Source organism: Mustela putorius, unplaced genomic scaffold, assembly GCF_011764305.1.
Source record: "Mustela putorius furo isolate JIRA1106 unplaced genomic scaffold, ASM1176430v1.1 tig00003850_pilon_pilon_pilon, whole genome shotgun sequence".
In the NCBI taxonomy this organism is placed as follows: domain Eukaryota; kingdom Metazoa; phylum Chordata; class Mammalia; order Carnivora; family Mustelidae; genus Mustela; species Mustela putorius.
In genome coordinates this window covers 9,642,177-9,669,423 of record NW_025422002.1, presented here as the reverse complement: position 1 = coordinate 9,669,423, position 27,247 = coordinate 9,642,177, and the positions used below count along the sequence as shown (strand labels likewise).

Below are 27,247 nucleotides of genomic sequence, written 5' to 3'. Positions count from 1 at the left end.
GGGTGTCTGACACGGTAGCTCAAGGCCCAGAGAGAGCAGTAGGGGAGCCCCAGTCTTCAAGGCGAGGTCTGGAACTGGCCCAGCCTCTCAGCCTGAGCTTAGCTTCAAGGAGATAGGAAAGAAAACCCTTCTCCCATCAAAGGATTTGCAGCCCTCTTGGATCCTCCTCACTGAACAGCAGTCAGGGAAGGCATCTGGAGGCAGTGGCTTTTAAGCAGAGACCTGAGGGATGAGAAAGGGCAGTCTTGGGGGCAGCAGGAGGGGAGGAGCGGCCAGTGCAGCTGGAACTACTGAGGCACTGTAAGTATGGGGGGGAGCATGACCCCATTTCTGTTTTTGAAAGATGACCCTTGATTGGGGGCAGCACGCATGGAGCAGACGGATGGTGATGATTGCCAGAGGCATGGCAGAGCAGGCCAGGAGCGGGTGGGCCGTGCTGGGCAGTCTTTCAGAGGTAGGAGTGGAAAAGAAGAATCAAGGATATCTTCCCTTTCTGACTTGACAGAAGGACTTGAAAAGAGTGAGGCAGAAGCTGCCATCCTGTGCCGAAATCATCTGTGTTCTCGTCTGTCCCCTTTTGACAACCCCTGGGTGATGGGCTCGGAGATGGCAGCGAGGGTGGCTCTTGACCCGGGGGCCTGAACACCCAGCACCAGGTTTGGCATATGGTTGGCACTAAACGTTTGTTGAACGAACGAATGAAGCTCAAGTGGTAATTGGAATTGCTCTGCGGTGGGGCTGGTGGGAGGCAGGGAGGGGGACATCTGTCTTCTGGCTACCCTAGGAGCTTGGTGGGGCCATTTGGGCGAAGGGTTACCCACTCCTTGTGCCCGGTGCCTGACATAGTGTTGCTGAGAGGACCGTGTGTGGGCTTCGTAGTGCTGTCCCTGACTAGGGAACTGGGACCGCAGATGTTAGAACACGTGTTTAATAAAGTGTGGTCCCGACACAGCATCACATGGAGACTTGTCAGACATGCAAAATCTGGAGCCTCCCCTCAGACCTGCTGAATGAGAAACTCCAGGGGTAGGGCCCAGCAATCTGTATTTTAAAAAGCCCTCCAGGGGATTCTGAGGGTTATTTATGTGTAAGAGCACCCATTGTGATGATTTTCCAGATGATAAATTATGTACAACTCTCTCTAGGCCCCTCTGGCCTCCGAGCCCCCTCTCCTTCCCCAGAGTCAAATCCATAAACCACTGCTCTTTCCCAGCCAGCCCTCGCCTGAGGTTGGCTTATCCTCTTTAAGACCTGGAACTGGGGGCCCTTCCTGAGTTGGCGGGGGTGCACCACAGCTCCAGATTTCCATCTGGAATATTAGCTCTACCTGCAAATAGCGCCGTGTGTGTGAGGTGATATTCTTTTCTATTCTGATGCTTTTAGTTTGTGACATCTCTTACCTCCCAGGGGATATACCTGAGAAAAATACTTTCTCTAGCAGGTTAAGTAAGTGTTGGCCGCTGTTATTTGGATAGCTGTGGGGGAAAAAAAAGCAAATGTGTTTAAAATTGGGAAAGTCAGATTTTGGAAAGAACTGGGAGGTGCTTGGCTAGCTGGTGAATAATGTTTAATATTCTCTGCAGTGAAGGTCTGGAGCATCCCTCAGCTTCATGGAGTGGTTGGCAGGAGATTCCAGCCAGCAACTAACCTTTCTGCACACATGTAGTATTTCCCTAAAAAGATGCTATAATTTAGATTTAACCTTTCAGGTGAATCCTAAGCAGAGAAGCGCTTTTGCCGTAGGTAAGTTGAACCTCTGTGTGCAGAGGATTCAGAATGCAAAGGTTTGCATAGAACAAGGCAGGGACAAAGGGAAAAGATCCTCCAGGTGGGGCTCCTGTCTCATTCACAGCTACTTCTATTATTATGACTAGTATCACACTAGTCATAGCTTTCCAGTAATACTTTCCAAGAGCTGGTATTCTCCCAGTATGGCGTGCCAGCCGGATCTTCCCTGATCGCTCGGTGCCTGTGCTGTGCTGGTTGTTCAGTCTTTCAGATACCCATCACAGCCACATTACCATGAGCCAAGGGTTCTACTAGGTGTCCTTTTTTTCCCTTAAGATTTTATTTATTTATTTGATAGAGAGAGAGCAGGCATATACATGTGCACAGAGGGAGTGGCAGCGGGAAAGGGAGAAGCAGGCTCCCCGCTGAGCAGGGAGCCCAACCTGGGGCTCGATCCCATGACGCTGGGATCATAACCTGAGCCAAAGGCAGGCGCTTAATTGACTGCGCCCCCCAAGAGCCCCAGCTACTAGGTGTCTCGCATGCATTGCCTCATTTAACTTCGTAGTAAACATTTGCGACCTTTGAGGCAAGTACTAGCTCTGTCTTTTTAGTTGAAAACATGGAGATTTTTTTGAGAAATTAAGGAATTTGCCCAGAGGGACACAGCTAGAGCAAGTAAGTGGCAGAGCTAGAATCCTAATCTTGGTTTATCTGGTTCCAAAATGCGAAACTGCTTCAAGCAGCACGACTTTGGGTATCCGCTCACGTCCCCGGGCTGGCTTAGCGTTCCTGCGAGCTGCCCATCTGTCTAGACCAGCGCTGCGTGTGTGGGCATTTAGAGTTCCCTTCTGTCCTGGCCAGCTCCCGCTCTTCTCAGCAGAGCCAGCTCAAGTCTCATTTCCCCTGGGAAGCCCCTGCCCTAGATCCCAGGCGCCTCGTCCTCTGCTTCTCCTCTGGCCTCCCACGGTGATCTGTATGTCCCTCTCATTATTATTATCAGATGACCAAGAAATGATCCAGCTCATACACCAGTCCTCCCACTCCAGTCTGCTGGCCGCTTGAAGGCAAGGGTCGTTTCTAGTCTCTCCCTCTCTGATCAGTAATAGAAGGTTTTTTGAATGAATAGCTGAAAAGACTGAGATATTACCAAATACTTTCTTCAGACACATGAAAGCAGTAGACTTACTTTGTGTGGCTGCCGAAAGGAGAGAGGTGAGGTCCAAGGGTAGCATTTTCAGAGAAACAGACTTCACCTTGACCTTGAGAACATTCCAGTAGCTAGAGCTATCCAGGAAGGAAAGGGCTGCCTTGAAAATGTGAGTTCCCGTCCAGGGAGTGTGTGCACAAAGGCCAGGCATTTTAAGTGGACATTACTGTAATATGAGAGATGGCCAGATCAGAGTGGTGCAGCTCAAAATGAGAGTGGGATCACTGAGAGCACATGAACCATACATATTGAATTATCTTTTTAGTTCTTTCAGTCTCCGTGGCTGGCTCAAGGAGACGGTCTCCGTTTGGTCACTAGTGTGTTGCTAATGCCTCACTAATCTAAGAGAATGGACCACAGGCACCAGCATCTGCCTGGGATTGAATGATGCTGTTTTGTTTTCCTTGAACTTACTTTTTCAGTTCACTTTTTATTTATGGCAAGTGATGCTGGTTTTTAAATTTTTATTTTAACTAAGGCTAGGGAAAGTCCTTGGTAAATAAATTCATTTAAGTAAAAATAAACAGTGAACAGGGAGGTATTAAGTATTGTGGTTTTGCAAAAATTGCAAAAATCCTGAGGCCCGTGTAAGACCCCCCCAGGGTCCCTTTTAACTCCTCCTAGAGAGTAAGCACTTGCATCAGTACCCAGTCCGTCCCCACCTTGCTGTTTTCATTGCTGGGAGTAATTTCAAAGCAGAAGTCTCAGCCAAAGAGTGGCCTTTGCAATAGCTACAACCCCTTTTTCTCCTTCCATGTTTGTCCTTCTGGCCCTCTCCTAGATCTGTACCAGCTTTCTGAGAATCTGCAGAGACTATAATCAGCAACTTCCGAAGTGTTAACCACGGTGTGGTTTAGTAATGTATGATATGCTCTATATAAATCTACACATGCATATCATCTACATTTTATTTTAAAAATGAAAAATAGTTGATGCAATGAAGGAGATTTTTTTTAAGAATACTTAATTTAGAGAGAGAGAGCGCACACCTGTGAATGAGTGGTTGGGGGAGAGCCAGAGGGAGAGAGAAACCCAAGCAGACTCCTCGCTGACCATGAGCCTAACCTGAAGCTCTATCTCAGGATCCTGAGTACACTACCTGAGCCCAAACCAAGAGTCAGATGCTTAACCAACTGGGCCACCCAGGTGTCCCAGTAATGAAGGAGATTTTAACAAGCAGTAATGTGCAGGGGATTACTTTTGACTCTATTCTATTAGACAAATAGGTTAATAACAACCTTCAAAGATTATATAGTACCTTACACTTTGCAAATTGCCTCCCCAGCCTTAGCTGCTTAAATGCTCCCAAGAATCCTGGTGGAACTGGGAGTCAGAAAAAGTGTCATCATCCCCACTTGACACACAAGGGGTCTGAAGGCCAGGCAGGGTGTGCCCTGGTTCAGGGTCCCCAAGTGATTGGTGAGAGAACCAACCAGAGGAGCTATGGGTCAGGGCCCTTCCTCGCCTAGCACTGCATGCACAATGGTGTGCTCATTTCACAGATGGATGAACCAAGGCTAAGGGGTTTGCAGGGAAAGAGAAGATGAGGTTGGCCCGGCATTGGTTAATGAGGCAGAGATATTCATTTTGGTACCAAGGATACTTTGAGCAAGTTAAAGGGGGAGCTCAGACATGCTGCCGGACACTAGAGCCAGTGTGCTGTCACTTTGAAGTATGGGGAATGACTGACTGACTGAATCACTCTGTCCCAGGGTGGAGGGGGAGTCCCAGGACCATTTGTATTGGGTCTTATAGTATATGTGAGAGTTTGCAGTGGGAGAAGGTAGTAATGGGAGGAGGAAAACCAACAACAGAAAACCTACCAAGGGTCATGTATCTGTACATCTGTCACTGGGTTTTTCCTAATAACCTAGTGAGGTGCTAGTGGTAATAATTAAGTGATGACATCAATTATTATTATCATATGCTGGGTTTGATGCTAAGAGCAGCCAATGAATTACCTCATTCAGTTCTTGAGGCACCCTTGGGAGGTGGGTGTTATCAACACTATTTCACAGATAAGGAAAGAAACACTTAACTGGCTTCTCAAGTCATCCTGCTTCCAACATGGGTAAGCAGATCCTGTCTCAGGTGACCCATAGATATGGTCTTTCCCCTTCAGAATTATTCTCTTTCAGGGCTGGCATTAGTCAAAGGTAGCTTCTAAGTCAGTGGGTTTCAACTGGCTCTCCCTGTTCTAAGAACTCACATTTACCACCTGCTTTGTGGTGGTTCTAAGGCAAAGCCCCAGGATAAACTCTTCACCTTCGCTTAGTTGGCTGCTCTTATTCCCACCTGGCCTTCCTGCCCCAGTGAGCTCATCACAGGCCACTAAAACCTTCATTCAGCCTTGATCTCTGCCTAACTGCTTCCATTTCCACTGTGCCTTCTCTCGGTCCTGACTTAGCCAGTGAGCCCCAGAACAATCTATGTCCTGTTTTGACTTCACAGCTTTACATTCAGGCTTTCCTCTCCACGCAGGAACCTCCCATCTTTGCCCTTTCCACCTGGCAAACTCTTATGTGTACTTCAAGGCCCAATGCAAATGTTCCTGGGACTCTCCCTCTAACCTGAGGCAGAATTAGCCCCTCCCTCCCTCCTCTAGGTTCCCATTCCTCACCCAGCATAACAGAGCAGATGTCTGTTACTTACTCCTGCTTAGCATCTCTCCCCCTTTCTTCTGATAACATCATTGAGATTTTTCCTCTGGGGAATCATCCCTGAGCAATGGAGGGTATGAAATTGGCTCTGCATCCTCTTGGTCCCAGATTTTTAATTGAATGCAGCATGATTCCAGGACTCATAGTGGACTGCAGTGGGGAGGCTGTCTTTCCCCTGGGATTATTATCAGCCAGGATATTTTTGGTCCGTAGAAGGCCTGTCTGAGAGTGAAGCCAACACAGAGAGAGGAAAGCAGAGCCAAGAGATGGGGACACCAAGACCAGATCCTGAGGGCATCCTTTGAGTTCCTGAATCCAGCTGTCCCTGAGGCCAACTTCTTCCTATTCCTTTATATTTTTTTGATTAAAATGTTTGATCCTTTAAATTTTCCCTCCTCCCACTTACTATCATTTTTGCCTAAGCCAGTTTGAAGTATTTCTGTCACTTCAACTAGAGGAATCCTGACCAATAACCATAATAATTCTTAGTTTGCATTAATTGTACCTAGTACACTGTGAGCCTTATCAAGGCACTTCTAGTCATCTTTTCAGCCTGTGACTAGAGAGTGCTAAGAACATGACAGATGTTCAAAAAACATTAGAAGAGCGAGTGAGTGAATGGGTGAATGAATGAATGAATTTGATTCTGCCAAGGACTATGAAGGAATACAAAAAAATACAAAAGATTATTCCTGCCTTCAAGGGGCTTATGGAATAAGTGAGGGAATATGCCGCATGAATGTGAGTGGTGATTGATGAACTAAGTAACAGTATAAAAGATGTCTGGAGGTAACTGTCTTGAGTAGATCCAAATGAGCAGTTTGGACAGATCTCAGGTAACCCCTGAAGGAAGAGCCTTGTGAACAAGACTTCTGAGAGTGGGTTTTTGCTGTGTGGCAAGAATACCGGAAGGCATTCCAAGCGAGTGAAGACGGAATGGACACAGGTGCCAAGGCAGGAATGCCCACGAGCTAGGAAGAAGTAGCTCCTGCTTCCCAGATTTCGGGAGCCTCATTGTCCTGTCATTGAAGCTAAATACATGAAAGGGTCCTACATAATGACCATCCACTGTTTTCATTTTTGTGCTTCTTATGAGGCTTTTCAAATAAATAAGTTGGGAGATCAGGAACAAAAAAAGCCTTTGTCAGCTCATGTATAAGCATTTTTTGTTTTGGAAAACACAGTCGATGTTGTCGATATCTGAAGGCCCTCATTGGCCACTGAATCACTCACCCACTCATATGACAGATGAGACAGTAAAGCCTCAGAGAGGTAGAGTGACAAGCCCCAAAAACACACAGCTGATTAGCAGCAGAGTCAGGATCTGAACGTCTTCAACTCCCAGTACGATGGCTTCAGATTCCTTGGGAGGCAAAAAATAGATAAATGAAGAAACCCATCACTAGCTAAGAGATTTTGTCCACTGCATGGAGAAGGTTTCTGCAAGTGGAGAGGGGGATGAGAGAAAGGGCTGGACTGGCCTTGAATGCCAGCTGATAGGGTCAAACTTTATCCTCTGCATCATGGGCCCATTCCTGTCTCAGATGGACCACAAGAAAGAGCCTGAGTGATCACATGAACTCTCCTTGGGCTCCTGATCCCCTTGGGGCAGCAGTCTGTTAGGAATTGAATTGTGTCCTCCTCAGATTCACAGGTTAAAGTCCTTTCCCCCCAAAGATTAAAAAGTGACCTTATTTGGAAAGAGATCATAAAGTTAATATAAGCGTAAGTGTGGGTGCTAATCCAGTATGACTGGTGTCCTTTTGAAGCGGGGTCATTTGTACACAGACACATGCAGAGGGTAAGCATGTGAACTCGAAGGCAGAGGTTGGGTGATATGACTACAAGCTAAGCAACACCAAAGATTGTCAGCAAATCACCAGAATCTAGAGGAGAGGCATGGAACAGGGTCTCCTCACTGCCCCCAGAAGGAACCAACCTGGTGACACCTTGATCTCAGACTTGTGGCCTCCAGAACTGTGAGACAACACATGTCTGCTGTCTATGTCCCCAGCGTGGTCCTTCGTTACGGCAGTACCAGCCTAGATGCTCACCCTGTTCGTCAAGGCCCCAGCGCGTGCTTCCTTTCCAGCCTTGTCTCTACCCCTGGTCACTTCCTGTGTGAGTTGTGGCCACACATACCTTCCCTCAGTTTTCCACAGTGTTCATGCACACACAGCCCTCACACTTCTGGGAATGCTCTCCCTTACCTCCGGGTTATGCCGAAACCTCCCCAGCCTTCTGGTTCTAGCTTATCCTTCTGGATACTTTTCATCTCTTTAGCGTACTGTGTGTCTGGGCCTGCCTGGCACTAGAGGAACAGTGGTCAACGTAACGGATGGAAGCTTGAGAGGAGGCAAAGACCAGAAAGAGAAAGTAAATGAACAGCACCAATCTCAGGAATGGTGATGCGGTGCTAGAGACCAAGGAGCCACTGAGGGTCAGGGAAGGCCTCATGCAGGTGAAACAACTCGACTGCAGTCTCAGTGACAGGAAGGACCTGTATGGTCGACTGATACCCACTTCCGTCTTCCTGGGTTGAAGTGACCCCCATTTCAGACTCTTGAGGCACCATGCATTTCTCCTTCATAGCCCCCACCACTGATGCAATTTTCTAATTTATTTACGTGATTATTTGATGATCACCTGAGGCCCCCACTGGGCTGTACACTCCATGAAGTAGGGAACGTGACTCATTTTGCTTACCACTGCCTGGCGCAAAAGACCGCGCTCAGTTAATATTTGTGGAATCACTGAATCACGCTCCACGCAAGGGCGATGAATTCCAAATCCTGCTCGGGGCAGCTTAGGTAGCAAGGAGTTACCCATACCTTTTGGGCCCTGGAACTAATAGAGGGAGCTCTTTTCAGGGGCAGCTTTGCAGGCAGTCTTCTGAGCAAGACCCAAGGACATGCTGGAGGAGAGCAGGAAGCCAGAGGCAGGGATTTGGCATCTTGGGGATGGTGTCAGCTGCACGAGCCTGCCTCTCTCCCAGAGGAACCACAGTCCCAGGGCAGGGGGTTTGGATCCATCTGCAGTGTAGGGCTCTGCAAAGCCTGGAAATAGGTTCTGTTTGCTAAGCGGAATTTTCCAGCCCCCAGCTGAGAAGCCAGAGAAGCTGGCTCCTTGCTAATTTCATTTCCCTTGCTCCCCAGCTTGGCAAGGCCCGGCTTCTCTAGCTGCAGTCTCTTCGAGCTTCATACCCAGCTCCCCTAGCCAAAGAAAGAAAGCTGTGACTCACCAGAAATTTTCATTGCTGTTTTCTGGCCAAAAGAAAAAAAAAAAGAAAAAGAAAATAGATATACATATATATGTGAAAGTTCTCACATCATGCCCTAGCTCAGCAGCTTCTGCCGGCTGCATAGACAGTGGGATGCAAGATGGGAAAAGCAGAAAGGCTGTTCAAGATGTGCATGAGAGGAGAGAGCATCTACCGGGTTCACTGCGACATCTTCCAGACGAGATCGGGCGCGTTCAGGGTGGTATGGCCGTAGACACACTGCGACATCTTCCAAAAGCGTGGCCACAACAGGCAGAAATGGCTGCTGGCACGGAGAACTGGGTCTTAGGTCAAAGGGGTCCTGTTCTCAAAAGGGACAAATAACCTCCTAAGAAAGGACGGTGGGTGTCCAGTTCTGCCCTGTGTGGTTTGGGTGCTTCTTTGTGCAGTCCCCGTACAATCCAGATGGCCAGTGGGATGGTGACTGATAAGCTTGCCAAGGGCCCTTAACTCCCTACATCTGTCCCCTCCCCCACTTTGCCTTCTGGGCTCCAGCCACATTGGCGTTTATTTAGTTCCTTGAATGCACCAAACTCCCCTGCCCTGCTGTGAGCCTGTGCCTATTCTGTTCCTCTGCCTGGGCCCTTCTCCCCTGAGCCACATCCCCTTTACTTGGCTATCCTCCCCCACACACTTTTCCTTTAGTGCCCAGCCTAAAGAGTCTGTTCAGGGATTACTTAGGGACCCCCAGGCCAGGTCCCCTTGTTATGGGCTCTCGTGGCACCATGCGCTGTCCTCTCTAGCACTTTCATAGGTGTAACTTGACACGCGTTTGCGGCGCTCCTTGAGGGTGTCTGTCTCCCCCACTAAACTGTAAACTCTGTGGAGGCAGGAACTGTGTCCCTTGTGCTCAAAATTATGTCCCTAAGGTCTAGTCCTTATGAAGTATTCAATAAAAATGTACTGAATGGATGAACGGCTGAAAGAATCACCATGGAGCTGTTTTCAGATGTTTAATCCCAAGGCTCATGGTACAGTTTAAGTAGCCAGACCACAGGGAACAAGTGACCTGCATAAAGTCACACAGGCAGTGTGGTGGACACTGGTGAACACCCACCCTCAAGTCCAGGCTTCTTTCTGTTTTGTCATGCTGGGTCCCATCTGTGTCTCTTGCCTCTTCTTCTTCTTTTTTTTTTTTGTTGAAGATTTTATTTATTTATTTGATAGAGAGATAGAGAGAGCACGAGTAGGCAGAGCAGCAGGCTCTCCACTGAGCAGAGAGCTGGATATGGGGCTCCATCCCAGGACCCTGGGATCATGGCCTGAGCCGAAGGCAGCTGCTTAACCGACTGGGCCACCAGACGCCCCTTGCCTCTTCTTTCTGATATGGTGAGAGCCTGGTATCATTGTGGCCAAGAGCACAAGTGGCAGCTTTCCATGGAGTGGTCAGCTCTGCGCCTGACCCAGTCCTGTTCACCCCAGCCTTTTAGTCTACAAATGAGCTGCCCCATACCAAGGGAGCCAGGCCTGGACGAAGGTGAGGGGAGTAGAACAAGCAGTCTCCCATGCTGGGATAGACCAAGAGGATGGGCCCGCTGGTTGAATGGCAGGCCCGGGCCGCATCTCTGCTGAGAAGGATGAGCTAGCCCATTGTCCCCATCCTAGATAACAAGGGAGGGGAGGAGCCCAGCCTGGCCCCGTCCCTCCAGCTGCAGCCTGGCCAGGCCTTCCAAGGATTTGCCTCTTCTGCCACATGGTCCTGCACATTTGTGAAGACTTCCGTGTCATTCCATGGTTTCAAATACCATCCGAGTGCTTGCTCCTAGTTTCCCCATTTGTTTCTCTAGCCCAGATATCACCATCTGGGTGTTCCCGAAGCCCTGTAGACTTGTCATGTTCAAACAGAGCTCCTCTCCTTCCCTCCCTACCTCACCACTGCCCTGCTTCCCCTCAGCTTCGCAGATGCCACCCCTGTTCTCCCAGGAAACTTGGGACTCATCATGGAATCACCCCATCCCACACCCCATCCTCTCAATCTCCAGGGCCTGTCTGTTCACTACGTAGATATTTCTCGAATCCCTCAACTTCCCTTTTGGCCCCTTTAAGCCTGTTCTGCGCAGAGCAGTCTGCAAATGTAGTTTTACCCGGTCACTCCCCTGATCTAGACCCTTTGATGGTTCCCCACTGACTTGAGAACAGAGCTCAAACTCTCGAATGGGACTTTTAAAGGCCCTTGGCTATGTGGCTTCTTCCTCATTCTCCAACCTCATTTGTCACTCCCACCTCCAGCCCAGAATACCATGCTCGAGGCGCACCCCCCCCCCCCGACTACGTTCTGTTCACCCACGTACTCTCTCTAGCATCCCTCTGGGCCTTTGTTCGCCGTAGTTCTCCATCTAGAAAGCTCTGCCCTTTCAAACTCCTTTGCAGCCTTTATTTCTCAGTCTAGAAAGTGCTTCCTCTGGGAAGCCATCCACCACCTTGCCACCAAATGCGGACAAGGGAGCCCTGCTCTGCTCCACAGCTGCTTCTCATCACTCCGTTCAGGAGGCTGTATCATCATCTTCTGTGTGTCCCCCTCAGTTCAGTGAGTGGAAGGCATGTGGGAGCAGGGTCTTGCCTGCTGTGGTCCCTGCTGCATGCAGCACACACACGCAGTGAGTGAGTGAAGCCTGAGAGGACTGAGGCCCTCATCTTCCCAGCAGCTGCTCACTCTGGCTTGCTGAGTCCTTGGTTGCTTTCAGGTAGCTTTGTCCCCCATGCCTCCGCACCCACTGCCTCCCTGCCGAATTCCTGTCCGAGACCTCTCAGATTGCCTTTGCCCACAGTTTTGGATAAGGAAAAGTGTCATCCTTTCTGTCTTTCTCTTACTGACTCTCTCTGACCAGGTGACCTAATTTAATGGTCCCCAAGCCATCCCAGCACTTCTGTACCCTTTCAAGATCACTCGTCTTCTTTCTCCTCTGCCTGAAATTCACCTTCTGGCTGTGACTTCCATAAATTTTGTACATTTAATTCCCCAGTGCACATTCCCCGATTTAATTCCCCAATGCTGTTCAATTCTTGCATCCCAGACTGAGCTAAGCCCCTGAAGTAATTTAAGTAACAGCTCAATTATCTCATCTCTCCTTTAATCTTTTCATTTCTATCAGCACCTAAGAAGCAGTGAAAAATGGGATGTGCAAAGTGTTTTCTGCCCAAACCTGCTTCTCCCTTGCAGTTCTTATCTCAGTCTGTGTCATCAGCTTCCACCCCGTTGCCTGAGATCCAAAGCTTGGAATCACTATCCGTTCCTCCCGCCTCCTCCTTCCTTTCTATTTCCAGGAGGCCTCCAAGATTATCTGCTCTTCTCTTGAGGTATCTCTCAAGCCCGGCCTTCTCTGGCCATACTGCTACCCATCCAGAACCTCAACATCTCTCTTCTCCTGGACTAAACAATTCCTTTCTGGTCCTCCCTCCAGCTCCATGCCTATGCCTACACCCATCCATCTTCCCATCCACTCATCCATCTAGCAGTCCACTCATCTACCCACCATCTACTCGTTCACCTAACCACCCACCCATCTATCCATCCATCCAGCCATCCATCCACCCACAAATCCCTCCACTCACCCATCTATCCACCCATCCCTCCACTTACTCATCTATTTATCCATCCATCCATCCATCCATCCATCCATCCATCCTACAGTCTGCACTCAGCGATCTAAACACACATTGATTAGATCATACCTTTGCTTAAGTAACTTCCATGACTCCTCACTGCCTATAGCAGGTATTCTTAGCCCTGGTTGCACACGAGAATCTTATAGAAAATGTTTTAAAAAATGCTAATACTAAGGCTCTACACCTAGAGATTTTGATTTAATTGTTCTTGGATTGGACCTGGGTCTTGATGTTTTCTTAGCTCCTCAGGTGATTCTAGTATGCAGTCTAGTGCAGAACCATGTGGCTTAGAGACTAAGTTCCAAGCTCATTAGCCTGGCATTCATTGCCCCCTATAATCAAGCCCTTAATCTGTCTCTCCAGCTTCATGTCTTTCCAGTCTTCCCCTAACATATTTGAAGGTCTAGCTCTACTGAGCTATCATCTGTCTTTTATGCCTGCTGCCCTCTGTCTACAATTCTATTTCTCTCCACCCCTCTGTTTGGAAAACTCCTACCCGTTCTTCAAGACCCAGCACAAATGTGTACTTCTCTCATGGGTCTCTCTTCCATAGCATCCACTATGAGTCAGGCACGTTGCTGGGTGCTGGATGTGTGCCCAGACAGAACAGTCTTTCCTGTGAAAGAACTTACAGGAGGGTGAAGGGTGGGGATGGAAACTCTTTAAGGAAAATGTTCTCTGAATGTTTTAGAACACCCAGAGGGCTGGTTAGAGAGAACATGGATGCTGGGCCTAGCCCTAGGATTTCTTAGTAAATGTCCTGCGGTGGCCCTGAGAACTTGCATTTCCAGCAGGTTCTCCACTGATGCCAGTGTTATTGGTCTGAGTACAGAGTTTGAGGACCCATGCCTTAGCGTGTGGCATGCCGAGGAGGTGTCTTTGAAGGTGAGACTAAAAGGAAGAGAAGGAAGCAATCAGGAGAAGGGCTGGGGCTCATGAATTCCAGATGGAGGGAATAGCATGTGTGAGGGCCCCAGGTGGGAGAGAACCTGGCACAAAGGAAAGGCCGGTGTGCCTGGGATGTGGAGAGCACAGGAGGAGAGCGGCGCTTCTCCAACTTCTCAAGCAGAACTGACGCTCTGCATGTGTCTATTATAGCACTTTATCACCTCCCACTGTAATCCTTTCTTCTGCCTCAGCCACTTGGGAAGGAGCCCCTCCGAGGCACATCTGTGTCACTGTCACCCACAGCCCCCTGAGACCTTTCAGAGGAAATGCTGGGGGATTTGGGCAGGGTGGTTATATTTTAGTGTTCTAGCTTTTTCTCTAGGCTATAAGCAAGGAGCGGTTCGTTCGTTGTTTCTATGGCACAGCCCATCCCTTCCCTTTTGTTTAGGCATTTTCCACCATAACCATCCTCTAAACCAAATTCCCTTCTCCCCAGTTCCTGCTACCTTCATAGATTTTTAGCTTATTTGGTGACAGCAAGAAAATTCCTGTAAGTTAGGAGGCCCCTCCTCACCTGTCCTACCCAAGCTCTGGAGTTGGGGTGGGATGTGGAGTATGGGGGTGCTACAGGTGCCCAGAGGCTGTCAAGGCTGAACCCCCAGCACATCCCTTCAACTGTGGGAGGAAGATGTGGACATAGTGAGAGTCAGCAGAATTCCCTCCCTCAAAAATGCTGCTACTGGGTGGCTGAGCATGTCCGTGATCAGCCTTTGGAGGTGGCCCACCTTGAGGGCATGAGGGGAGCAATGCAGGTCTGGGAGGGGGAGAACTTTGGAGACCACCACCCTCAGAAGGTCCTCTACCACATCCTGCCTATCCACCATTCCCCTTCCCACCCCGGGAAGCAGAGTGAGGGAGGAATCAGGTTTAGGGGGCAAGAACCACCACGTATGGGAATGTGAGAGTACGGGTTTGATTTTGGTTTCTAATTACCCTTCCCTCTTTCTTCCTGGAGAATAGGATGTATATACCCTCTACTGTGGATGGCAGAGGGGCTTTGGGAAAACATAGACAAGAGAGGGATAACACCCCAGCTTATTTTTCAAAAACATCCCATTTCTCAAGCCTTGGGAAAATATGGTAGGTAGATCTCTGGTTCTCAGACTTTAGCATGAATCAGAATCCCTGAGGGTGTGTTAGAACCCAGACTGCCACCTCTAGAGTTTGTGATTCAGCAGGTCTGGAGTGGGGCTTGAGAATCTGCGTTTCTAACAAGATTCACGGTGATATAGCAGCTGGTCTGAGGACCACACTCTGAGAACCCCTGCTTTAGCACAACACCCATCTTATTGGATGCTAAGAATCTCTCAATTGTTACAGGGGAAAGGTTATTTGTCTTATATGTACTTTACCCAAACATCCCATTTGGGTAGGTGAGTTAACATCCTCCTCAATATAGAACCTGAAACCCTCCAAGCCCCCAGTTCCATGGAGAGACAGAGACATGTGTTTCCAAGAGGCCATGAGACAAAAGCTGGCCCTGGGAGAAGACAGAAGGGTTCAGGGAGGCAGGGAAGGGAAAACTTTTTGTTTTTCCATTGCATAATTTTAGAACTAATGCAAGTATTTCAAACACAATTGATTGAGTATTTCTTAGCCTCAGGGAAGGCAGCTTCTGCCCAGAAGGGAGTGACGCACATAGCAAATGCCACAAGCGGTGGGAGAGGAGAATGGGATAGGCCTTAGAGCCCAAAGTACTGGATTTGGCCCCAGCACTGCTCTGGGACCTTCGAGGGGGATTGCTTTACCAGCGTGAATGTGTTCTAATGAAACTGAGCTTGAAAGGGTCGTGAGGGTCAAAGGAGCTATGGTGGATGACAATGCAGAACACTGTGTGGGTGACAGTTCCAGTGAAGCCAACCTGAGCTGCCTTGGTTTCCACAGGAAGGACCAGTACCTCCTCTCGCCCGTGAACTGTTGGTATCTGGTCCTGCATCAGACCAGGCGGGAGAGTCGAGATCATGCCACCCTCAATGACATCTTCATGAACAATGTCATCGTCCGCCTCTCACAGATCAGCGAGGATGTCATCAGACTCTTCAAAAAGGTGGGCAAGGGGGCCACTCCACCTGCTCAGATATCTCTGCCCCAGGCTGACCATGACAAAATTGCCAGCCAGATATGGTTTGGGGGCGTAGGACCAGGAGGGCATGTGTGTTGTAGGGTTCAAGGGCCAAGGGCTAGATGTGGTGTCCCAGACTCTGAGTCTGAATCCTAGATATGGCTCGTGGCCTCAGCCACTTCAGCCACCACCTGCACAAAAATAAAAATTTCTGCATGGTTGGCAAGTACCACATGTTCATCATAGGAAATTTGGAAAGATGGCCATGAGCACACACAAAAATTAAAATCACCAGGAATGTTATCACTGCAATCATCACTTTGGTGCCGTAGGGATTTCTTTATACAAACATAGGCAAATACATTTTCTGTTAAGTTCTCATATGTATATGTTTTCCAGAATACATTTCCTGAATGAGATGAGACTGCATATATGATTTTACTCTCTGCTTATGTCATACGATAAATTATTTAACACTGCATCACAAAATTTTTGCATGTCAGTAAATTTATTTCTGTGCCATTTTTTAATGATTCTGTAGTATTTCCTGATACAACTTACTGTAATTTGTTTAATCAATCTTTTATTGTTGAACACTCAGCTTATTTCCATTATTTTACTCTTCTAAATAACACTGGGGTGAGCTGCTTTGTATGTTTGCTTTTTTCACATTCACTGCCATTATCTTATGGTTAGTTTCTGCAGCAGGACTTTTTAGGTCAAAAGTTTGCTAATTTTTAAGGTTTTTAACAAAGTGCATGGTTGCTTTCAGGAGGTTTTACTCATATAAATGCCCAGAAGGCCAGTGCACAGGGAGCAGTCACTTGTATGTGCCCCGAGTTGTCTGTGTCCCAAGCTCCTTGCACAGTCCCTGGCAAACACCAGACACTGTGGAAATGTTTGTAGAACCGAACCCACCTCTGTGGACTTCAGTTTCCTTTTCTGCAAAATGGGCTCGTCCTCTAGCCTCTGGGAGCCTCCTCTTCTGTGTTGGTCAGAAGGAGTTAGGATCAACTACTTCCCAGGGACAGAGTGAGGGTTGAAGGAAACCACCCTGGCGTGAAGGATGGGAGGTGTTACTGAGGGAGTGGCTCAGGGTGTGGTCTCTCAGTCGAGAGTTCTTAAATTTCTGGATTCACGATCCTGGTTCCTTCGTTTACTAGCTGGGTGTCCGGGCATTGTTACTTTAACTCTGTGTCTCAGTTTCTTCATTTGTGAGATGGGGATAAAAAGACGCACAGGGCAGTGGGGAGGATTAAGATGGTGTTAACCCCCAAAAGTTAGGCATGGAGAACGAGTGTTCAGGCAAGCTGGCTACCATTGTACCAACCAGTCCATAAGACTGTTCCTACTAAAATTATGGAGGCCGTCTGTTCTTGCCAGGCGCCAATTTTAGGGATTAGGTGACCTGGGATTGCTAGAAGCACAGGGAAGAGGACAAGTTGATTTGAAATGTAATAATCTGTCTGTGGTCTGTATTTGGATTGTCCACTTGGAGGATGACTTCTACAGTGGAACTGTAATCACAGGCTCGTTCCCTCCCATTGCACAATTTGCGCTGGTCCCTTCCCGGGGCCGTGTTTATGAAATGTCGTCCAAGTTGAATATTTGTGTAAGCAAACATAATCAGAAAGGTAAATACAGGGCAATAAAGAAAAAAAACCATGGTGGTTTGCAAAGCCAGGCTGAGGTGATTCCGGTCACTCACTCTGGTCCTAAGCTCCCGCCCGCGGCTGCTGTCACATCTTTTTTCCTGGGTGGGAGTGACTCGCAGAGAAAGGGTCATCAGGGCCGTTAGGAAACGAAGGGTCTTTTTCCTGACTGAGCCCTGGGACAAGTGAGATAAATCTTTTCAGTTCTCATTTAGGCTGACAGCAGCATCATTGGTGATGGAGGTTAACAGGGTAGAAAATAATGAAAAAAGGTCGACAGCTGAGCTTCTGGCTGCCTCGTTACCAGGCCACAGCTGAGAGGGCAACAAAGGAAGCGACCTGGCCCCTGTGGGCTGGGAGAGAGCTGGGGATGGGCCTGGCTGGCTGACGTAACACAAGGCTGTCCCTTTGTGTCACATCAGTGATAGATAATCTCGGCACCGAGGCTGCCCTCCTTCTGTACTAATAGATCCCACAGACCTTGGTACAACGAGGGGGCCAGCCCCTGGTCAGACTGGGGGGGGCGGTCGTCAGTCACCCGACTCTATAGATGAGGAGGTCTAGCCCACAGACCTCCAAGAGAACCCAGACTTGTCCACTTTTGGCCTGTGGTCACCACCAGCAGGAGGCAGTCTGGCTGGGTTTTGGGAGTTTGTTCCAGAACTGCTCCTCACTGACTTATGAACCTGGGCAAGTCTCTGAGCCCTCTGAGCCTCCACGTTGACATCTGGGAGATGGAGGCGGTGACAGTGCCCACTTCAGGGGCCTGCTTGGAAGAGCCGAGGTAGGCCAAGTGTCCAGCACAGGCCTGGTATCCAGCAGGTACTCATTCAATGGCGGTTCAATCTTGATCCTAAAGAATTGGACAACCTCCCCATTCCTGAGCTGGGTCCTAGGACTCTGGTGGGTGTTCCCACCAACTCATGCTCTGTAGGAGGTGAGAATAGCTTCCAGGCCAGGTGTCCTCTGCCTGCTGGCTTTTCCCAGACTCAGGATGCTCTTTGACTTCATAACTTACCTCCTCACGATGCTCCAGCCCCCCTTTCATAATGCAGTCTCCTCTGATGACTAGAGGCAGCACTTCAAATTCTGTGAGCCATCCCAGCATTCCTGTGGGTGGGTGGACAAATGCTTGCAGGTGGCCCTTGCTTTAAGTGTCAGATAAAGATCTGTCATAGCAAAAGGAACTGGCTGAAACCTTAGACACCATCCTAGTGGTCAGGGCTCTTATGGTGAAACCTGACTCAGCTGGCTTGAAGGAAGAAAGGCACTTAACCTCCAGAGCCAAGGTGTTGGGGCTTCAGGGCACAAAGGAACTTCATTTCTCTGCAACTCTGCTCCGATTTTCTCTGTTTTCTAATATTTTTTTGGCATGGGGTGAAGGGCTCTCTTGTAGTCTCTCTCCATGTGGTCATGGAGACAACCGTGTCCTTTCTCCATGTGGTGAGAGACAACCGCATGGCCTCTGCAGCTCTGGGCTCACATTCCCACCTGCTTCAAGTCTTATAGAAATTGAGAGAGCTTGTCTCCCAGAATGGAGCCTTCTGGGCTCTGACTGCCCAGCATGGGTCATGCTTGCTCTCCTGGAGCTGCTCCGGTGGCCAGCAAGATGCTGTGCTCTAACTGATGGGGCCTGGAAACATCCCCACCCTGAAGCTGGGTGTGCATTCAACTCCACCCAACCCATGGAGTCTTCTTACAAGAAGGGAGAGAGGTGCCTGGGTGGCTCAATTAAGCATCTGATTCTTGATTTTGGCTCGGGTCGCGATCTCAGGGTCATGAGCTTGAGCCCTGCATTGGGTTCTGCTTAAGATTCTCTCTTCTCTGCCCCATCCACCCCACCTCTGCTTGCTTTTGCTTTCACTCCGACTCTCTCTCTTAAAAAAAAATAAAAGAAGGTAGAAATAAAGCAATAGATGTCCACTAGGTCTCTGTTCCAGTCCCTTTATCATCCTCTGAAGTTTTCCCTCTGCTAGATGTCCCTCATAAAGGACCTTCATTATCTCTCACGATGGCTCGTTCTATTTGGGATCAATCATGATTAATAGAAAAGGGAATTCTCAGTGTTGGCACTCATGGTCCTGGTTACATCCTGAGGGCCACACAGATCAGTCCACATGGAAACTTGTCTATTGCTTGAGGACAGAAATCATGACCGCCCCTCAGCCAGGTCTTCCCCACCTCTGGTTAGATATTCCAGGTCCCTTCAGTTTTCCCCTGTGATTTGGCTTTGTGTTTTCCCCTCAACCTAGGTCATACCCTAGGCTTTCCTAGCCTGCACAAGTTAACATTCAGAACCATTCAGAATACTCAAGGAAGGTTTGACCAGCTAAGAGTAGAGCAGGGCTCTCTAGACCCATTATTTCTAATAATGAAATCGATGCAGGCATTCACTTTTTTGACCTTAGTCTCGTCACATGGTTGGCTCCCTCTGAGCTACCTGCGTGAATCCCCAGGTATTTTCATGCCAACTGTTTTTTTAATCTGTCTTACAAATTCTGTACTTGTGTTTCTTTATATTTGGTCTTTTAAAACTTCATTTTATTTGATTCTGGTCAAATGGGATCAGTGTTTTTATTTAAGTGATTTTTCAAGCAGCAATAGGGTAACTCTTCTAAGAGGTCCTAATTCCTCCTCTATGGGGAAAGCCTGTTTTATAGCTTCTCCATGTTTTCCTCTGTGATACCTTCTGCTGTGTGTCAATTCTTTAACCCCATGTTTGAGTCTTCTTAACCTTCTTAGTGGAGAGGTGGAAAGTGGGTCAGAGGGTTGAGGGTGAGTTCATAGTGGGGATGACCTTTGAGTTGGGCTTTGAAGGATGAATAGGAGTCTGCCAAGTGGGGAAAGGAGGTTCAACGTTCAGTGTTCAGAGAAAGTCAAGGGCAAAGGGGTAGAGTATATCATGATGGAGGTCCAAGGCAACTCAGAAGGGGGGCCGCAAAATGTCAGGCGTCCACTGATTTTGGTTCTTAAGGACAATCTGCATGGCCCTCACTATGTTAAGAAAAATTAAACCAATATTTAAAAACTGGGATATTTCACATAAAAATTAGCACTTTGTGTTTCTCTTCAAAAATTAGAAGTTCTGAGGCGCATCTGGGTGGCGAAGCTGGTTAAACATTTGACTCTTGATTTTGACTCAGGTCATGATCTCAGGATCATGAGATTGAGGCCCACGTTGGACTCTGTGCTCAGCGGGGAGTCTGTTGAAGATTCTCTCTCTCTTTCTCATTCTTCCTCTGCACTTTGCCCGTTGTGCACACTCTCTCTAAAATAACAAATAAATTAAAGGAATAAAAATAAAAAAGAAACTTTGCCACTATCAGATCCACATGGGTTGTCCATATTTGGTAGTAGTTGGCTGGAACTGAGTAGCTGGTAGCCCCTTTAGGCAGGGCACACTGTCCCCACCATCCCAGGGTCCCTGCTGTTGTCTGGTGTAGCACACCTGCTTGGCTCCTTTATTTTGCCTCCCTGGCCCTTTCGGCATTTGAATTTGTGGCCTCATTTTTAAGCACGATCCACAAATTTGAGCATCAGAAACACCACCTGGTGGTCTTGTTAAATAGGTTGCTCAGCCCCATTGCCACAGGGTCTGATTTGGGAGAGTGGAGAATGGCCCCAGAATCTGCCTTTCTCAGAAGCTCCCCAGTACTGCTGCTGCTGCTGCTGCTGTTGCTGCTGCAGTCTGGGGACCGCATATGGAGAATGACTTACCTTGTTTTACAGGTGAGGAAACTGAGGCCTACCTCTGGTAAGCACAGAGTCTGGCCCTGAACACAGGTTTTCCACGCCAGCTCCTGTACTGAATCCGCTAACCCCTGCAGAGCCCCGGTGGGGAGGGTCCATCTGCATCCTGCCTGCTTTCCCTTCCTGCCCCTACGGTGTCTGAGATGGGGCATGGAAGCCCATTCATTCCATTTTCAGTCTCAGCCTCCTTAACAATAGCCATCCATTATTCTATGCTCTGATGCCTGCAGAATTTAATTACTTGCCTGGCCGTGAAGTGAATTTGATTGTTGGGAACTGTGGCGTTCTGGAGGCAGCACTAATGAGGAAAGACTCTTAGCAGAGACGACAAGGCATCTGGGGGGCTGGTGTTTGAAAGCAGCCATTCACTGTGTGGCAGTAGGTCTTGGTCTTCAGTGAGGTTTTCGTTCCCGCCTCGAAGATGTCCATCGCATTTCATAAATAAATCAGGGCTTTTGTGCCCAATAATTGCCTTGCTTTGTAACCAAGATCAAAAGCACCCATGGCCTTGGATTCAAAGCCAAGTTTATTTTTTATTTCTTGGTTGCAGGAGAGAGTGAGGGTTTGCATGCTGGCGGGTCCAGCTAGGAGGCCTGAATAGAGAGAGAGAGAGAGAGAGAGAGCGCAAAGTGGGCAAACTGCCAAGGGAATGAGAAACCTTCAGCCAATCCCCCTGGCTACCAGGGAGACAAAGTCATGAACACTCACTCTGCTAGTAGAGCCTGCTGAGCTGGTCCCCATCAGGCATTCTCAACTCATTCGGTAAACATATATCGGTGCTATCATGATGGTAGGTAAACAATAATTATAGAAAGCAAACAGTGAGTGCTTACTGTGTGCTGGGCTCTGGACTAAGCACTCCATAGATATTCAATTCTGAAGGCCTAAGTGCAAGATGCCATCACCATCCCATTTTACAGATGAGGGAACTGATACTCATAAAGGTGAGCTGGGATTTGAGTTCAGATGTGGTTGACTAGAGCCCATGCTTGGTGGTAGCTAGTTGCTAAAGAAGACAGAGATGAGTCAGACACATTGCCCTCTTGGGGAGATCACTGTAGAACACTGTAGAACAGAAGCAAAAACACAGGTGTGTAACTGTGATTCGAATACAGCAGAGAAGGACATGGGTACAGAGGGAGAACTTCTAATCTGGGCTGGGGGTTGGGGCTCAGAGAAGGTTGAATGTTGGGGATGCAGAATTTGAAGTGAGTCTTGAAGGATTAGGATTTGTTCCAGTGCAGGTTCCCCCAGGAAGCCAGGATTATAATGCAGAAGTATATTAGTGAGTACTCTTGGGGGTCCCCACCTGCAGAAGGAAAGAAGGAAAGCAGGAGGCAGTGAATGGAGAAGTTGTGCTTTGGTGCAGTCTCAACTAAAGCTGCAGTTGGGGGCGCCTGGGTGGCTCAGTGGGTTAAAGCCTCTGCCTTCGGCTCAGGTCATGATCCCAGGGTCCTGGGATTGAGCCCCGCATCGGGCTCTCTGCTCAGCAGCGAGCCTGCTTTTCCCTCTCTCTGCCTGCCTCTCTGCCTACTTGTGATTTGTGTCTGTCAAATAAATAAATAAAATCTTAAAAAAAAAAAAAAAGCCTCAGTTGACTCCTGTGGGGGAGCTCCAAAGTTGGGTGGCCCTTCTGAGTAGGGGCGAGGAGACTGGGCCTTTATCCCTTCTTATTGCTCCCAGAAGCGGGCATGGTCTTGAGCGGATACCTCTTTAGTTAAGGCAGTTCCAAAGAGGGCCAACAGCTGGGGTGTCTGCCAGTAGTGCTCCTCACAGCTAGGGAGCTAAATACTGTACACCTGAAAGGGACCTGGGTGGCATGTCACTATGTCCACACAGATACGCGGGGATTTGAGAAAAGTCAGACACAGGAATCCAGACCACAGCAAAGGCTAGTGGACAGAAGTTTCTGGGTGCTGCAGCATGGACAGGTAGGTTGGTGTTGCTGTTTGGTGCAGTGCTTAGGGCTGTAGACAGATTCTCTAGCTCAGTCCTGGTTCTGCCACTTTCTGGCCTTGTGAGCTCAGCCTAAACTCTCAATCTTCTAAATTTTGTCATTTTCTTTTTTTTTTAAAAGATTTTTATTTATTTATTTGAGAGAGAGATAGTGAGAGAGAGCATGAGCGAGGAGAAGTTCAGAGAGAGAAGCAGATTCCCCATGGAGCTGGGAGCCCAATGTGGGACTCGATCCCGGGACTCCAGGATCATGACCTGAGCCGAAGGCAGTCGTCCAACCAACTGAGCCACCCAGGAGTCCCTAAATTTTGTCATTTTCTTTATTTTTTCTTTTTCTTTTTTTTTTTTTTTTTTTAAAGATTTTATTTATTTATTTGACAGACAGAGATCACAAGTAGAGAGGCAGGCAGGGAGAGAGAGGAAGGGAAGCAGGCTCCCTGCCGAGCAGAGAGCCCAATGCGGGGCTCGATCCCAGGACTCTGAGACCATGACCTGAGCCAAAGGCAGAGGCTCAACCCACTGAGCCACCCAGGCACCCCAGTTTTGTCATTTTCAAGATGAAGCTAATAATAGCTTCCTTTATGGGGTTGTTGTAAGGATTGAGAAAAGATCATCTAAAACCACTAGCTGGTACACGGTAAGCAATCAGTAAATATTAGCTATTATTAGGAAGGTTCTTGGGATTTTGAGAGAGAACATAGGGAGACTTAAGTTTGGAGATGGAGTGAAGAAGTATTTTATTCAAGGCACACAGGTTAAACAAAGGGTAAGAAATAAGAAAATATGCTCGGGAAGCCACTCACTGATTAGTTTTAAATGATGGTGGCCTTGTCTCTTTTATAACCTCATTTCTTTTTTTATTTTTTTTTGCCTTATATTGACTAGGACCTCCATCTAGGAATGGGAGAGAAATGGTATTTTTAATTTTTACTTTTTAATTTTTTTAAAAGATTTATTTATTTGAGAAAGAGAGACAGAGAGAGAGAAAGAGAACAAGCCCATGAGCAAGTGCAGGGAGGGGCAAAAGGAGAGAGAGAATCCTGAAGCAGACTCCCCAGTGAGTGCTGAGCCTGATGTGGGGCTCAATCCCAGGACCCTGAGATCATGACCCGGGCCTAGATCAAGAGTGGACCACTTAACCAACTGAGCCACCTGGGTGTCCTGGTATTTTGACTTTGAAAAGTCATGCTTCTATATCTTCATCATTTAGGACAAAAACTCTTAGCAAATAGAAATAAATAGGAACATCCGTAGCCTGTTAGGATATTTATCAAAAGCCTACAGCAAATATCATACTTCCCACTGAAGAGAATTCAGTAAAATGGTTTGCTACAGAAATTAATAATGTTCCTGTATGTCAGCTATGTCCAATTAGAAAATGTAATTTAAAAAGTGCATACATCAGAAAACAAGAATGATTGAAAATTAATGCCATTACTGCTACAAATTAGCTACATCCTGGAAGTTTTGATGAGTGATGCTTTCATTGTCATGTGGATATAAATATTTCATAATTTCCATGGCAACTTCTTCTTTGACCCATGCATTATTCAGAACTATGTTTATTTTAGTTTCAAAGGTTGTTTTTTTTTTTAAAGCTTTGCACTTACTTTTACTTTCTAACTTTATCTCCATGTGCTAAGAAAATAAGATCTGTAGGTTATATTTTTGTATTTTTTATTTTTGTTGAAGCATTTGCCTTATCAGATATCAAGACTTCCTCTACAGTGATAGTCAGGAAAATAGCAGGTACTAGAGGAGCACTAGGTCCGCTGACTAATGGAAGAACAGAATCTTTTGCAAAGGGGAGCACAGTAAGTGACAGTGGTGCATTATGGATTGGTCATGGGGGAGTGTAGACTCTTTGGAAATAGGGTGGACTCCATTGATTGTCATTTTGGGGGTTATGTTTAGGAAATGATTTTACACAGACACACACATATATATTTTTTTGTATAGAAAAATAAAACCTCTACCTTAGTTCACAAAAATATATTCTAGATAGATTAAAGCACTAGAGGTGAAAAGCAGAACTTTGAAACTATAGAAGAAAATATAGGAGGTTATATTTAAAACCTTGGTGGTAGGAAAAGAAACATAAAAAGCAATGTTTCTTCTGCCTAAAGGAAACATAAAAAAGCACAAACTGTAAAGAAAAATACTGATAAATGCTGTTATAGAAAAAACAAAAAAAAAATCTTCCTACAACAATAAATAAGTAAAGACAAAACAAAAAGAAACACAGTTTGACTCGGATTGGTTGGATAGTCCTAAGTGCCCACAAGAGGGGCGTAAGAGGGGCTCTCATAACCTCCTAATAAACATGCAAATCGGTCCAGTCCCTTTGGAAAACAACTGGGCAGCATCTAGCAACAGTGAGTGAAGAGGTGTACCCCCTATGACCCAGCAATTCCATTTTTAAGATCTATAAAAATATTCTAGCATATCACACAGACACACACACACACACACCCTTTGTATGAGGGTGTTTGCTACAATAGTGTTTATAGTAAAGAAAAAGAAAAATCACCTAAATGTCCATCACGAAGGGGATGGCTAAATAAGCTATAGTTAGTCCTGCAGTGGGCTAACATACAATCCAGAAGATAAAGGAATAAGATTTGTATGTATCAGGGTGGACAAAACTGGAAAATGAAATGTTGGGTGAAAAAAGCAAGATGAGCTATGATTTTTTTTTTAAATGTTTTCTTTCTTTCTTTCTTTCTTTCTTTCTTTCTTTTTTTAAAGATTTTATTTATTTATTTGACAGAGAGAGAGCACAAGTAGGCAGAGTGGCAGGCAGAGGGGAAGAGAGAAGCAGGCTCCCTGCTGAGCCAGGAGCCCAATGTGGGACTCGATCCCAGGATCCTGGGGTCATGACCTGAGCCGAAGGCAGCCACTTAACTGATTGAGTCACCCAGGTGTCTCGAGCGATGATGTTTTTAAACAAGTTAAAATGGAAAGTAATAGTTCGTATCGTTTATATTGCGAGATGGTGGGACATAAGGCTATGCAAAGGTGGGCTGTGTAAGAAGACACACTAGCTGAAGAGGAGCGGTTGAGGAATAAGGGGGGAAGAGAGGGAACAAAGACCACTCCGGTTGTATCTGAATATTGTAACGTTTTGCTTTCTAAGAGCATTTGAAGCCAAAATGGAAAAATCCAATTTGGATGGCAAGTTCATGACCATTTGTTATTGTTCTCTCTACTCTTCTGTATGTTTGAAATATTGGAGAACTGCGATTAAGGGGGGCAAAAAGCAAGAGCAGTTGGAGACAGATAAAGGAAGCCCTTGGATCTTAGAATGAGAAGTGGGGCTTTATTTTCTAGACATTGGAGAACCACTAAAGGCTCTTGCATATGGGATGACATAATCAGAGCCAAGTTTAAGAATGATTAATTTGGTATATCTGATGGCTTTGAAAGAGAGATGCTGGGCTCAGGGAGAGCAGCTACATGCTATTACACATACACACTTACAATGCAGATTGGTGGTGAAGGGTAGGAGGAACCTGGATCAGGGAGGGCGATCCGAGAATAGAAACGAAGGAAGGGATGGATGGGCAGGTAGGGAGGTGGATGGGGAAGCTCTTGGGTAGACAGGAGGATGGATAGAGGCGGCACTGGGTGGGTGAGTAGACTGGTGGATGGGTGAATGGGTACAAAGCTGTTGGATAGATGGATACAGATACTTCTTTTTCAAAGATTTTATTTCTTTATTTGAGAGAGAGAGTTGCAAGTGGGGGCGGGAGCAGAGGGAGAGGGACAAGCAGACTCCTTGAGTACCGAGCCTGGCGCGGGGCTTGATCCCATGACCCCGAGATAACGATCTGAGCCGTAATCAAGAGTCGGACACTTAACTGACCAAACCACCCAGGCGCCCCGGGTGCATTCCTTTTTGAAGTGCCGATGCAATTTTCATGACATCTTGTTCACAGACAGTGCCAGTGGAATAGATCAGATGATGAAATGACAAGGAGGTGAAAGTCATGTCTTGGGTCAGTGATGCAGCAGTAATAAGCAATTAATCGTGTTTTGAATCCAACAAATAAGCCTGACCACATTTGTATTCACCTGGGAGATTGTGTGTGTGTGGGGGGGGGTACAGCTCAAAACTCAGTGCTTTGGGGTTTTCATAGGTATTGGTTTTTCAGGAAGATAGCGTTGTCATGCTCCCCAGGACACAGACTCCCCTTCTCTCTCTCTCAATTTTTCTCTCCTTATCTGTAGGACATTCGTGGCAATAAAGGAAGGGAGGAAGGAAGGAAAGAAGGAAGGAAGGAAGGAAAAGAAAGAAGACAGACTTACATCAGGGACATAGTCCAGAAAGATTACTCCTGAATATGTTCTGCTTCCACAGAGACTCAAGCCAGCCATTCAACCCATCTCCTTTTG

The 27,247-nt window shown here is 47.2% G+C and overlaps 1 protein-coding gene across 6 annotated transcripts in view; it reads left to right on the top strand.

Moving 5' to 3' along the window:
- The window catches only part of SRGAP3 (SLIT-ROBO Rho GTPase activating protein 3), a 252,499-nt gene that overhangs the window by 125,170 nt on the left and 100,082 nt on the right, over positions 1 to 27,247 (top strand). For all 6 annotated transcript variants that reach the window (XR_006601547.1, XM_004738436.3, XM_004738434.3 and 3 more), the window contains exon 3: positions 15,317 to 15,479. Coding sequence is in view for 5 of the 6 variants with exons in the window: in XM_004738436.3 (XP_004738493.1) it covers positions 15,317 to 15,479 (163 nt within the window). In the remaining variant the exon portion in view is untranslated. The remainder of the gene's footprint in view (positions 1 to 15,316; positions 15,480 to 27,247) is intronic.